Below are 14,742 nucleotides of genomic sequence, written 5' to 3'. Positions count from 1 at the left end.
CATAAAGAAAAAATTGCTATAGCCTTTGCTCTGAATAAGAGTGGCTAAATAAATACTAAAAAGCAGAGTATCTAAAATAGCACCCTATAGTACACCACATTTTAACATTCTTGGATTTGACAATTTATAATCCTAAATGATCTGATAGGAACAATCAGAAAGATAGGAAATGAACCATAAAAGAACTCCACCAAATGCTAACATAATAAATGATAATTGACCATAGTAAATGCTGAAGACATATCTATCAAAACAATTAATGCATCTAAGTCTCTGTCAGCTCTAGTCCTAACTTAACTCGAGAGTCAGTGCTGTTTGTGTGCTATATCCAGCCAAGAAACTGGACTGCCTAGGATGCAAAGCATTTGTTTTCTCAATGAACAAGTTCACTTGATTCAAAATGGCATTTTCAATAATTTTTATCAAGAGAGATTAGAAACTGGCCAGCAATGTTCAGGTCTACTTGGGTCAAGTGTGTCCTTCTTTAAAAGAGAATGAATTCTAGCTGCTTTAAGGAAGATGGAAAACAGCCTTGCTCCAAACTCTTATTAACAATGGAAAGTAGGTACTGATCCAAATCCAGTTCCAACTTTTTTACTAAACTAGATGGCAAGGATCAAGAGCAGAAGTAGTTCTATTCACAGATTGTGAAATTTTCTGCAATACAACCAGTGGGAAAGAAAGCAAAATTGATTACCTGTAACAGGTGTTCTCCCAGGTCAGCAGGATGTAGTCCTCACATGTGGGGGTGACATCACTGGATGGAGCCCTATCATGGAAAACTCTTCTGTCAAGGTTTCTAGAACTTTTGACTGGCACACTGAGCATGCCCAGCATGCCATAATCCCTGTAGCCACAGGGGTCTCCCTTCAGTCTCGTTTGTAGCAAAAGGTGTGAGTGAAAAAATAAAATAATAAAACATTTTGGACCCAACTCCGCGGGGTGGCAGGTGGGTTTTGTGAGGACTACATCCTGCTGTCCTGGGAGAACATCTGTTACAGGTAAGCAACTCTGCTTTCTCTCAGGACAAGCAGGATGGTAGTCCTCACATGTGGGTGATTAGCAAGCTATAGGCTGACTCATATTTGTTTGGATCAACAGTGTACAACTTGTGCACCAGGCACAATAACTGGTGTACTGTTGGTAAAAATGAGGCAGCCTGAAAATCACAGCAGATTGAATGTGGAAGGAGTTGGGATTAAACTGGAAATAAATTCTTCAAGACGGATTGGCCAAAGGCAGAGCCTTGGTGTCCTTCCTTGTCCAGGCAGTAATGTGCTGTAAATGTGTGAAGAGAGCTCCATGTTGCAGCTTTACAGATCTCAGCAATCGATACTGAACGATAGTGTGCTACCGAGGTTGCCATGGCTCTTATTGAGTGCACCTTCACTCGTCCCTGGAGAGAAAGGCCTGCTTTTTCATAGCAGAATTCGATACAGTCTGCTAGCCAGTTGAAGAGAGTTGGTTTGCCCACTGCAACTCCTGGCTTGTTTTTATCAAAAGAAACAAAGAGTTGGGTCCTTTTCCCACTGAACTTCACTTCAGCCTGCTTTAAGCCCCGCCAGTCCAGTCCCCACGATTATACACATCGTTTACCAAGTTCTGTATATCCTTATTTTATTCACCCGGTTCATTGTTAAGACATTATCCAAGTTTTATTCACCCTGTTCATTGTAAGACATTATTCTGTCATTGTCATTGTAATTGTTGGAATGTAAACCGAAGTGATTAGTAACTTTGTTACCTGAACCTCGGTATATAAAAGTGATAAATAAATAAATAAATAAATTTCTTATGGACTGCAGTGCGGTCTAGGTAAAATCCAAGTGCACATTTACAGTCCAAGGTGTGTAAAACTCTCTCGTCCTGGTGAGAGTGAGGCCTTGGGAAAAATGTGGGCAAGACTATAGACTGATTCAAGTAGAAGTCAGAAACCACCTTGGGAAGGAATTTAGGGTGAGTACGGAGGACTGCTCGGTCATGTAGGAACCTGGTATAGGGTATGTGACAAGTGCTTGTAACTCACTAACCCTTCGAGCAGATGTAATGGCTACTAGGAAGAGAACTTTTCATCAGGCCGAGCGCACTGTTTAGCCCCCGTTGGCCGCGCATTTTTGACGCGCTATTATTACCCCTTATACTGTAAGGGGTAGTAATAGCGCGTGGAAAACATGCAGCCAAACCCCCCGAAACTAATAGCGCTCAACACATGCAAGTGCATGTTAATGAGCCTATTAATTAGTCACCCGCAATACAGAAAGTAAAATGTGCAGTCAAGCCGCACATTTTTCTCTCAGAAATTGGCTGAGACATCTTTAAGTCCCGGCGCCCCGAATACCCCCCCCCCCCCCTCCACCGCAAGTAATTTCTTCTGATTTTTTACAATTAGAGGCTATGCAAGGGGGGAGAGGAGGAGATAGAGTTGAAAAGGGACAGTGTGAATCTGGATCTGCAATTGGAGAAACCAAATACAATTACACTTGAGTCTTTGTGGTCAGCTATTAAATCACTGGAAGCAGCAATTACAGAACTGATTAAAATAACTTCAGACTTAAGTCAGCGATTTATGGGAATTGAGACTTCCATCGTTAAATTTGAAGGAGAAAGACAACAAATGGAAGTGAGGATGAATAAACTTGAAACATGTCATCAAAGACTTACAAAAAATGAAATATTATATGATAAAAGATTGGAGGCTATTGAAAACTCACAAAAATACCTAAATCTTAGGGTATTAAATTTTCCTAGGCTAGATTTAGTACAGCCATCTGATATGTTTATCAGATGTGTTTATCTGATAAACATAGCCATCTGATATGTTTATCTGATAAACATAGCCTGATAAACATCTGATGTGTTTATCTGATAAACATAAACATCTGATGTGTTTATCTGATAAACATAGCCATCTGATATGTTTATCAGATGGGGCAAAAGCGGGGTACCCTTTCGGAACCCCGCTTTTGCCCCATCCTTCTTCTTTCCGCCCCCTTCTCCCCTCTTCTCCCCCCTCTGCTCTCCACTCCCCCCTCCCCCCCTAATATTCCCAAATCCCTTTTCTCTCAGTTCTCTCAACATTGTACATATGTATATAATTGCAATTCTTGTTTAATATTTAATGCAATTTATCCCATGTTCTCTTATCCCGTTATTCCCTTGTTAACATGTTTTATCTGTTCCATGTAAAGCGCCATGCATGGCGTATATTTGCGTTACACTGTGAACCGATGTGATATCCTGGATGAATGTCGGTATATAAAAAATTTTAAATAAATAAATAAATAAATAAATAAATGTTTAAAGAATATCTAATGCAAGTTTTAAAGATGCCTCAACAATCCTTGCCTCTTCTCTCAAAGATTTATTATGTATTAAATAGAGATCATTTTTCTCCAGTTAACAAATCCAAGGAATCATCATTGAACCTGACTGCTATAATTGAAGCTACCGTAGAGACAACTATCACTACAAGATCAGTGTTACATGTTACCTTTGCTTTTGCATCTGACAGAGATGCGGTATTTCGTCTCTACATGAGAAGGAGAATGGAAAATTTTCATGGGGGGAGAGTTTGGATATACCCCGATTATTCTAGGTTAACACAGGAAAGAAGGAAGAAATTCCTGACTTTCAAATCAGAAATTGAGAATATGGGGGCTAAAATGATATTGAAATTCCCATGTAGGTGCGAAATAACGTATCAAAATCAGAAATATGAATTTTTTGAAACTTCACAATTACGTAGTTTTCTTGATTCCCATACCCCAGAAGTTTCAACTCTAGGAATCGAGGCAAAGTGAAAGAGACTAGGAGCATCTTAATTTTCAGTTGTTTTAGGGAATTTCCCTTTATTTTCCTGTAACCGCTTAATTTGCTTTTTCCTTTTTAGGGTATTTCTTTAGCTTTATACTGATAGGTATACAGATATGTAATATGTTTTTGTACTATTGTATAATAGATTATGCTATATAATAGATTACGTAATATCTGTATTCCTTAAATACTATTTTCTTTATGTAATTTTGAAAGCATAAATAAAAAATAAAAAAAGAAATTAACGCTTGCCAAAGGCAGGAATTAATTTCAGATGGCAACGGGCAAGTATACAGAAAAGCACCCTCCGACTTAATATCATAGCGATATTAAGTCGAAGGCCCCAAAAATTAAAAAAACCCCAAAACTTATTAAAAAAAAAAATCTGCCTGCAGCCCACAGGTTGGAAAATGGACGCTCAATTTTGCCGGCGTCCATTTTCTGAACCCGTGGCTGTCAGCGGGTTCGACAACCAACACCGGTAAAATTAAGCGTTGGCTGTCAGACCCGCTGACAGCTGCCGCTTCCGCCAATAAGGAGGCGCTAGGGATGCACTCTCCCGTGGACTTTATTGAATGGGCCTGCAACATCGCAGGGGTGCAAAGACTCAAACGGGGAGTGTATGAGTCTTGTAAGTACTACGTTTAGGTCCCACTCAGTAACTGGTGCTGTAGAGGGGGCTTAAGTTGTAGTAGGCCCCTCATAAACCTACTCACAAGGGGTTGTGCTGTTACCGGGGCATCATCAATTCCTTTGTGGTACGCTGAGAAGGCACTCAGGTGTACCCTCATTGAAGAAGTCTGGAGACCAGAGTCTGAAAGGTGCCAGAGATAGTCTAATAGAGATGGCGTGGGGCAGGAAAAGGGGTCTATACCTTTTTGCGTGCACCATATTGTAAATCTATTCCACTTAGAACAATGGGATTTTCGTGTGGAAGGTTTTCGTGAAGCTACAAGCACTTGAGAGACATCAGTCGAAAGGTTGAGTGGTTGCAGGATCAAGCTTTCAACATCCAGGCTGTGAGGGATAGGGTCTGAAGGTTCAGATGGCGTAACATGCCTTGGTTCTGAGTTATGCCTTAGACGGAGTCAGTGTCGAACGGTCACCGCTGCCCTGGTGTTCCCAGCGAGGTTTGATGACTAATTCAGATGCTCCCGCCAGTGACAATTGGGTGGATGTTGATGGAGGCAACTTGATTTTAAACAGGGTCTCCATCTTGTCGAGGCGAGCCCGCCTACCCTTCGGAGTCATCTAGGCACAACTTGGGCAGTGAGAAATGTCAAGTGATGAGCTGAGGCACAGCACACAGACATCATGTAGGGTTGGTAATAGACATGGTACGGGGCACTCCGGACATTTTCTGAAACCTGTTGCCATAATGGCAGAGGTTGAGGCCCAAAAATGGTTGATGGCCTGTGGGCACTGAAAAAAGGTAGGAGCAGGAAATGACCAGGAACAGTGAATCTTTACTCACCGAGCGATGAAAAACAATATCGCGATGGGAGACCCCTATGAGGGAACTTTTTAAAGTTTATTCCGTGAGGAAAATTTTGTGAGAGAATTCTCACAGAGCTCCTAACCGCAAGGCAAACTGCAGCGTGGAAAAAAAAAGAGACTGAAGGGAGACCCCTGTGGCTACAGGGATTATGGCATGCTGGGCATGCTTAGTGTGCCAGTCAAAAGTTCTAGAAACTTTGACAGAAAAGTTTTCCGTGATAAGGCACCATCCAGTGACGTCACTCCACATGTGAGGACTACCATCCTGCTTGTCCTGGGAGAATGAAAATATCTAAATTTGCTCATAAGACCAGGCAAAGAGCAATCCGAATTACTTAAAGTAACTGCAGTATGAATGAGATCCAAGGGATGGGTGAACAAGGGAAATTCACTCCTTATCCTGTAAATCTTACCCTAGAAGAAAGCTGAGAATGATTGAATAAACAAATCTTACTTACAGACCTCAGTTGTTTTAAGAAACAATTGTGAAATTAACTTGAAAATTTGTTTTGGTCTATTCTTTGCCAATTCAACTTGCTTTGAGATCTATTTCCTTTTGCCAATTTTAATTTCTTGTCTATAATGTGCAATACTCGATTTAAAGCATGAGAGATTAGTAAATGATTTATCTTTCCACCATTTCTTTTTATGATAGGGAACTTGTCATTTCAAAACCCTCCAGCCAAATTGATATCATGGGGTATTTAATTGAGCAATGACTGGGGCTACTTTATCAAATGCCATATGGAAGATTGAATTCCAAAGAGTTACCGGAGTTTCTAGTGATACAGAAGAAAAATCATAAGAAAACTGATCTAATTCTGATGCCAAACCATTCAGATCTATATTATGATACTTTCTCACAATGATGTATAGTTTCTTAGTCTTCGAAGATAGAAGGCCAACATTAAGTCCAAAAGTGAATAAATAATGATCAGCCAATGGAAAGGACAGTGTTCGAATTGGGGTTTTGATCAAATTACCAGAAAATTTCAATAAAGACTAGATGTCTTTATTGTCACGCATTGATGTCTTTATTGTCACGCATTGTTTTTAAAAATGTAATATCACCTGATCTGACAGATTGCTTGCAGAGGACTCAAACTCACCAATCAAGCTTCTCAGCTGCTATTAATCAGTAAAGAATAGTAGCTTGAGATCTATTTAATGTTTGGGTACATGCCAGATACTTGTGACTTGAATTAACCACTGTTGGAAACAGGATGCTGGGCTTGATGGACCCTTGGTCTGACCCAAAATAGCATATCTTATGTTCTATGTTCTTATCCATCCCAACAGGTTGGGAATGGCAATAACCAAAAGAACTCTTTCCAATTCCTAGCAAACTGTATGTTGCACTGCTACACTCAGGTTGAATTACAGTTTCCGGACTCTATCAAGGCTCATCAAGTACAAGTCATGGTGACTTCAGTAGGTCTACTAAAGACATCTACAAAGATGTTACTTGGTCTATTCAAACTTTCATGTCTCACTACTGTCTGACTACATCCCAAAATGACTGTAACTTTGGACAAGAAGTTCTGCAGAGCCTATTCACCCAGTAGTCCACTCTCTACTGGATGGGACCAGGGGTGTCTGTTAGTTAATTGCTCCACAAGGCAACCCTCAGCTTGAGATTCCCCATTGGTCATTGCTGATTTCATCCAGCTCGTCAATGGAGAAAGCAAAGTTGCTTACCTCTAATGGGAGTTTTCCATAGACAGCAGGATAAATCAGCCATATAAGTAATGCCTGCCCATCTCCCTGAAGCTTAAGCTCTGAAAGAGACGGGGGAATCTCCTGTGATAGCGACTGCATATGAAAATTCCCACGCATGCTCAGAAGCATTTCTGAGCTCTGAAAGCATCCATATTGGTGTTGTTGGTTGTCATCACCCACTGGTTATGGCTGAATTATTCTGCTGTCCACCGAGAACAACTTTGCTAAACAGCGACATACACATATCATGTATACTAAAATATGTTTTAAATATGCATATCACCTGCTTAAATTACTATAATTCAAAAAGAAATACTAGATCTAAAGAAAAACTATCACCAATATAAAATGCTGCACTTAGACCCCAGAAGAAAGAAATAGAGGTAACCTTCATAAGCTGAAGGAAGTTCTACTGCATCTGGTGTTGTATCTTCCCTTTCTTCTACTGGATAATTATCACAGTCTGTTATTTCTTCGTCATTACTGAGAAAGAAAGGCTCAGGCTCAGCCACCCTACTGTCATGTGTGTTCAGTCCAGAAGAAATTCTGCAAATTGCCAGAGAGAAAGGGAAAAAATGATACCTCCATTATTAAACATATAAATATATTATACTACTACTGTTTATACATGTCTCAACAGTTAAACTAAAGCATCTGTACAACAGGCAATATCTTGATTTATTTTCATATTTCTAGGCCACTTCTCCCCAAAAGGCTACAAAGTGGTGAACAAGAATTTTAAATATATAATCATCAGCATAACACAAAAATAGTTTAAATCACATAGCCTAATTCAATTTAAAAAATGCATAATAAGATCACTAAGTCAAATAGGGACTTACTCAGCTGATCATAATAAAAAATAACCTAAAAAAAAGTTAAATTAAAAACCTAATCAAATTCAATAACCATCAGCGACACCTCATAATTGTAAACTAGGCAGCCGTAAACAGCCATAATTTATATAATTTCCTAAACGTAGCTAAATCTTTTACTAATTTAAGCTTCTGTGGGATGGAGTTCCAATAAAATGGCCTTCTACAGGGAAATGATTTATATTTAGTATTTAAGGATGCGAGATGTGGTCATAAGATCTTGCCCCTGAAACTAAGCATGCTGCACTATTTTGCACCATTTTCAGCCTTCTGAGCTGATTCTTCAGTGGACCTATGTACAAAGAATTGCAGTAGTTCAAATGCATTGTGATTAACACATCAACTATTGTAATTTTATCCTTTTTTTTCAGGAATATGCATAGGTTATAAATATTCCATAAATGTAAAAAGCAGGCTTTCACTACCTTGCCAATTTGTGTGCGCACTGTCATGTATAAGTGTAGAATGACTCCCAAAATTTTTACTTCTTGTTTTAATGTTATAACTATTCTGAGATCACACTTGTGAGCAAGGAGATATCACTGAAGGCCTTCGCAGCCACCATGTTTCTGTTTTTAAGTGTTTTAGGCATACATTATTCTTTGTAAGCAATATTCCTTCTAATTTTTGAAAGGCTATGTGCACAAACATTTTCTTTTGTGCTCCCTTTTTATAAGCTGAGTTCAAATGTGTGCATTATGAGCCAGTATAATGCAAATATCACCAGGATTTCCTGTGCATGGCTCACGATCTGTGAGCGCACACACAGGCACACAGTACAGAGGGAACAGTGTTGGTAAGTCATCCTGCACCGTGACTGAATAACTGTGCTGCAGTTGCTAACCACAAAGCTTATGATCACAGTTTGAGCAGGCAAGAGTTCTCTTTAATAGAATATAATTACTCTGATAATATTCCATATGGCAATGTGCTCGGATTGAAATGACAACAGGTTTTGTTTTTAAGTGAGACAATTCTTGAAAACTAAAGTCTTTACACATCAATCTCCTACCTTGCTGAAAGATCACGCTACACTTCAGTGACATTATTGAAGACTTACTCTGACATCCTTTCACATAGCTCCTCTTCAACATCTCCCTCTGGGACCTCAACTGGAGTCTCTGCTGAACCAGGATAGCCGGTATCCACACTGCGCTCTCTCTGTAACTTTGGTCTTATCTCAGGTTGAAACACTGGGGCTACAATATATTCTGGGTTTGGAACCTAAATAAAATCCACTTCATTACAAGACTTATCAGAAAGAGAGAATGTTTTCAGTTAATACTTATAGCATTTAATACTTACCACACAAGCTTTCCCAGATAAACTAAGGGTAATTTTCTAACATGTGGGTAATTTTGGCAGAAGCTACATATACAAGTCACACAAATTTTCAAAATTACCAGGTGTAATTGGTGTGTGGACCCCTTTGGTAGAATAATTTTCAGATGGAAAGCATGTATGTAAAACTAGGTGCAAAGTATATTGATAACTGACTTCAATTTTATGCAGGCTATAAGAAAATTATCCACATAAAGCATATCTAGCCCAGTATGCTTTGACAGGACCACAATTTGCTTTCTCCATTATTAAGCTTAATCTCACTGACATGAATTCAAACAAAACTTTACTTCAATGGGTGTTCATCATAAAAAAAACTAAAAACATGGGGTCAATAAAAGCAAAAAACACTGAGCAATTCACTTAGGCAGTTACCGGTATATTTTGGTGAATTTTCAGCCCCTAGGTTTTTGGTTGAAATTAATTCCTAAATTTAGGGACCTAGATTTAGGTATGTAAGTTTCTAGTGCTAAAAATCAATGCTAGGTGCTTTTACCGCTTTTGTACTTCCGCTCTACCCTCCCTCATTATCACCCACTTTTTATGATATAAATTTAGGTGCCTAATGAAAATAGGAGCCTAAATTTAGGTGCCCTGCCCTATTCAGTTTTCAAAGGTGCTGAATTAGGCTTCAAACTCTCAAAGTTAGGAACCCTTTTAAAATTGATCCCATAGTGTTTAAAACAATACTTATTGATATTGACCTTAAAAACTAATTAGTATTAATCATATTTTTAAACCCATTGAAGAATCATGTCAAATTTCATATTATGTTGCATTTTTCTGATGCAATATATCTTTTTTCTTTAGCTGTAAGTTTAGAAGGCAATTTTAAGACAAGCCACAGGTACATTTTATGGAAATTATGAAGAGAAATTAACCAGGTTGTTGTTTTGTGAAAACAAAAAAATTAGAACATGCAAAAAAGCATTTGCATACTTTGCACCTTTTTGTTATGCAGAGGACGGAAATTAGAGAACATGCTTTTGGAAATCAAAGATAATGTAGAGATTACTTACCTGATAATCTCGTTTTCCTTAGTGTATGCAGATGGACTCAGAACAAGTGGGTATAGTGTGCTCGTGCTAGCAGTTGGAGACAGATCTGACGTCAGCACGGGTACATATACCCCCACAGGAAGTGAAGCAACTCAGTAATCTTCCTTGCAAAAGCTGTATGGATATATGTGTACTGACCGATCAAGTAATTAGCGAAACAGGATTCCCCTGACCGATTGATAGTAGCTGGAGACCGCCAGCGTTCCCAACCGGAAGGCGTCGACACCTGGTAGAGTGGACGCTCTCGTGTAAGAAATGACATGCCTTACCTTGAAGTGGTGCAACCGATGTATACTGGCAGCCGGGCGGGATGGTGAGTCCATCTCTCTACACTAAGGAAAAGGAGATTATCAGGTAAGTAATCTCAACATTTCCTAGCGTGTAGCAGATGGACTCAGAACAAGTGGGATGTACAAAAGCTACTCCCGAACTGGGTGGGAGGCTGCCTGAAGACTGCGTAGGACTGCCCTCGCAAATGCTGTGTCCTCCCTGGCCTGGACGTCCAGACGGTAAAATCTGGAGACGGTATGGAGGGAGAACCATGTCGCCGCCTTACATATCTCTGCGGGCGACAGCATCCTAGATTCTGCCCAAGATGCTGCTTGCGCTCTGGTAGAATGAGCCTTGACCTGTAGAGGCGGTGGTTTTCCTGCCTCTACATAGGCCGCCTTGATAACTTCTTTGATCCAGCGGGCGATGGTGGGCAGAGAGGCCGCTTCCCCTTGTTTCTTCCCGCTGTGAAGGACGAACAGATGGTCCGTCTTTCGTACTGCTTCTGTCATTTCCAGGTATCTGGGCAGCAATCTGCCGATGTTGAGATGGTGTAGCAAACGCCCTTCTTCCGATTTCTTCATACACGCCGTGGTTGGCAAGGATATGGTTTGGTTGAGGTGAAATTGTGAAACTACTTTAGGTAAGAAGGAGGGAACCGTGCGAAGATGGATAGCCTCTGGAGTGAGCCTGAGAAAGGGATCACGGCAGGACAGCGCTTGTAGCTCTGAGATGCAGCGTGCTGAACACACAGCCAGCAAGAACACCATCTTCAAAGTTAGAGAACGGAGAGACAGGCCCCGGAGGGGTCTGAAGGTGGATCCCGCGAGGAAATCCAAAACTATGTTGAGGTTCCACAGGGGCACTGGCCACTTCAGTGGCGGACGAATGTGCTTGACTCCTTTCAGGAAGCGGGAAACATCTGGGTGCGTGGCAATGGTCTTGCCATCCCTCCTGGGACCGTAGCAAGACAGCGCAGCCACCTGAACCTTGATGGAGCTTAGGGAGAGATGCTTCTGAAGCCCATCCTGCAGGAAATCCAGAACAATAGGGATTGTGGTCGCATGTGGATTGGTGCCATGAGTGTCGCACCAGGCTTCAAATACTCTCCAGATCCTTATGTAGGTGAGGGATGTGGAAAACTTGCGAGCTCGGAGGAGTGTATCTATCACCGGCTCCGAGTAACCTCTTTTCTTCAGTCAAGCCCTCTCAATGGCCAGAGAGAATTGAGCCGGATCCTCGTGGAGGATGGGACCTTGACGAAGCAGGTCCCTGAGAGGAGGCAGAGGAAGGGGCTCCCCTGTCAGTAGTCTTCTCATGTCCGCGTACCAGGGTCTTCTTGGCCAGTCTGGTGCCACTAGAAGAACTAGGCCTCTGTGCCTCTGAATCTTGTGTATAAGGGCGCCCAGCAGGGGCCATGGCGGAAAGGTGTATAGCAGGGTCCCTGGAGGCCATGGCTGAACCAGGGCGTCGATCCCGTGAGAGAACGGATCTCGCTTGCGGCTGAAGTATCTGGGTACTTGAGCATTGGACCTGTCCGCTAGTAGGTCCATGTCTGGAGTCTCCCACTGATCCACAATTATCTGGAAGGCTGTGGGGGACAGCTGCCATTCTCCCGGAGTTAGGCTTTCCCTGCTGAGGAAGTCCGCCGCGGTGTTGTCCCTTCCAGCAATGTGGACGGCGGAGATGTCCTGGAGATTCGCCTCTGCCCAAGCCATCAGCGGGGCTATCTCTAGGGACACCTGTTGGCTTCCGGTTCCGCCCTGTCGGTTGATGTATGCCACCGTGGTGGCGTTGTCGGACATCACTCTGACTGCTCTGTTCCTCAGTCTGTGAGCAAATCGCAGGCAGGCTAACTGGACTGCCCGTGCCTCTAGACCAGTGTTGGCTAACCTATGACACGCGTGTCAGAGGTGACATGCCGAGACCTTTTGCTGACACGCTCAGCGTTTCATGGACTATCGGGAATTTTTTTTTTTTTATCGGCTGTGCCGAGTCTTTTTTTTTTTCCAGCTGCACCGACCCTTTAAAATTTGTTTTTTAGTTTCCCCCCACCCTCCGGACCCCTCCCCCCCCCGACCCCAATGCCCCCGGGTACAGGGAGGCTCATTCGGCGCAGCGATAGGCAGGGGCGTGGTGAGGTTCACGTCACCACAGCCAAAAGAAACAGATTGCATTTAAACGCGCTGATGCTCCTCCTCCTTCCTGCCCGTGCGGCCCTGGAAGTAAACATTGCCGGAGTCGCGTGGGCAGGAAGGAGAAGAAGCATCAGCGCGTGCAGAAGAGGAGCAGCACTTGTGCTTACGGGCCACCACGAATTCCAAGTCGCAGCGGCCCGAGAAGAGGAAGAGGCCCGGTAGCAGGGCCACAGCGGCCCGAGAAGATCAGGGCCGCTGCAGGGCCCATCCTGCGGCAACCCGCGAAGAGGAGGCCCAGAGGTGAGAGAGAGGCTGAGGGTCTGTAGAGGGTGTGTGTGTATGCGTGTATGAGATGAGTTGAGAGATTGTGTTTGAGAGTGAGGACCTGAATGTTTGCAGAGACAGCATGTGCTTGAGCAAGACAGCATGTGAGAGAGAGAGAGAGAGAGCCTGTGTGTGAGTCAGACATGTGCCAGTGAGAGACCTTGTGTATGAATGATTGTATGAGAGACAGCATGTGACAGTGAGAGCCTGTGCTTCAGCAACACAGCATGTGGGAGTGAGAGAGAGCCTGTGTGTGTAAGTCAGACAGCATGTGCCAGTGAGAAATTGTGTGTATGAATGACTGTATGAGAGAGCATTTGACAGTGAGAGCCTGTGTGTGTGTGAGAGAAAGAAATGCATGTGAGAATGAGAACCTGACTCATTCTCTCCATCTTCTTCCCCCGAGGAAAGAAGATGGAGAGAAAAGAAACAGAAAAAAAGACAATATAAAAGGAATTGGCAAAAAAAAAAATAAGAAAGGGAAGGTGGAAAAAAAAAAGCCTGTGACCAACCAATTAGAAAACTAAGATCAGACAGCAAAGGCAAAAAAAAAAAAGATTACTTTTTAGTGATTGGCACATGTAATCTTTGGGAATGTGCAAGAATAGCACTTTCTTTACGGATCTCACAATGTACGAGATCAGCATGGAGAAAGTGGAAGCCCACAGGGCCTGCACAGAGGAGGCAGCAGAATGGACTTTAGTGTCAGTAGCAGAAATCGGCACCTCCCCAATAGCCATGTGGCAGCAGTGACACTGGCAGCAGAGGAATGAGAGAGGTTCTGAGGTTGCTGGCAAAAGAAAGAGAGGGGAGTCTGCCTTTAGTGTGTGCATGTGTATGAATGGGACTCTGCCTGGGGGTGTATGTGTGTGAATGCATGGGTGCCTGCCTGGGGGTCTGTGTGTGTGAGAATGAATGTGTGCATGCCTGGGGGATGGGGAGGGAGTGTGAGAAAATGAATGGGAGCCAATAAAAGAAACAGACTGACAGATGAAGTTTAACACTTGCTTGGGCTTGAAGTGTACGAAATACCAACCTTCAATTGAAGATTTAGCCAATGAAATTCAGCAACAAAAAAGTCACTAAGCAGGTAAGGTAAAGAATTATTTGTTTTTGCTTTATTAATAAATACAGTACATATATTAAAATTATAACTTTGTTATTAATTAGAGCTACAAATATCACAAAATTATGGATTTTTCTAGAAGTGACACACTGCCCAAGTTATGCTCGGGTTTTTTATGAATTTTGACACACTGAGCTCAAAAGGTTGGCCATCACTGCTCTAGACGGTTGATGTTCCACCCCGACTCTTCTCTGTTCCACCGCCCTTGGGCGGTGAGCTCTTCGCAGTGTGCTCCCCACCCGCTCAGGCTGGCATCTGTGGTGAGCAGAGTCCATGTGGGGGAGGACATCTTCGACCCCCTGCTCGTGTGGTTGGACTGTAACCACCACCGTAGCTGGGTCCGCACTCTGGCGGGTAGAGGTAGATGCACGGTGTAATTCTGTAAATGTGGGCTCCACCGAGAGAGGAGGGAGTGCTGTAACGGTCTCATATGGGCCGTTGCCCATGGTACCACTTCCAGGGTGGATGCCATGAGACCCTGTAGGTAATCCCAAGCTATGGACCGGCTGGCTCCCATCAAGGACCGTAGACGCGCCTGGAATTTTAACCTTCTCTTGGTGGTGAGGCTGACTTTGCCTGGG

General features: G+C 42.7%; 1 protein-coding gene across 5 annotated transcripts in view; it reads right to left on the bottom strand.

The window, feature by feature from the left end:
• The window catches only part of CPLANE1 (ciliogenesis and planar polarity effector 1), a 453,269-nt gene that overhangs the window by 203,983 nt on the left and 234,544 nt on the right, over window positions 1-14,742 (bottom strand). For all 5 annotated transcript variants that reach the window (XM_029578626.1, XM_029578651.1, XM_029578642.1 and 2 more), the window contains exons 26-27: window positions 8,965-9,128; window positions 7,418-7,575 (exon numbers count right to left, since the gene is read on the bottom strand). In XM_029578626.1, the coding sequence (XP_029434486.1) occupies window positions 7,418-7,575; window positions 8,965-9,128 (322 nt within the window). The remainder of the gene's footprint in view (window positions 1-7,417; window positions 7,576-8,964; window positions 9,129-14,742) is intronic.

This window comes from Rhinatrema bivittatum, chromosome 1 (assembly GCF_901001135.1).
Source record: "Rhinatrema bivittatum chromosome 1, aRhiBiv1.1, whole genome shotgun sequence".
Lineage (NCBI taxonomy): Eukaryota > Metazoa > Chordata > Amphibia > Gymnophiona > Rhinatrematidae > Rhinatrema > Rhinatrema bivittatum.
Note: the sequence above shows the minus strand (reverse complement) of the source record. Positions and strands in the feature narration are given on the sequence as shown.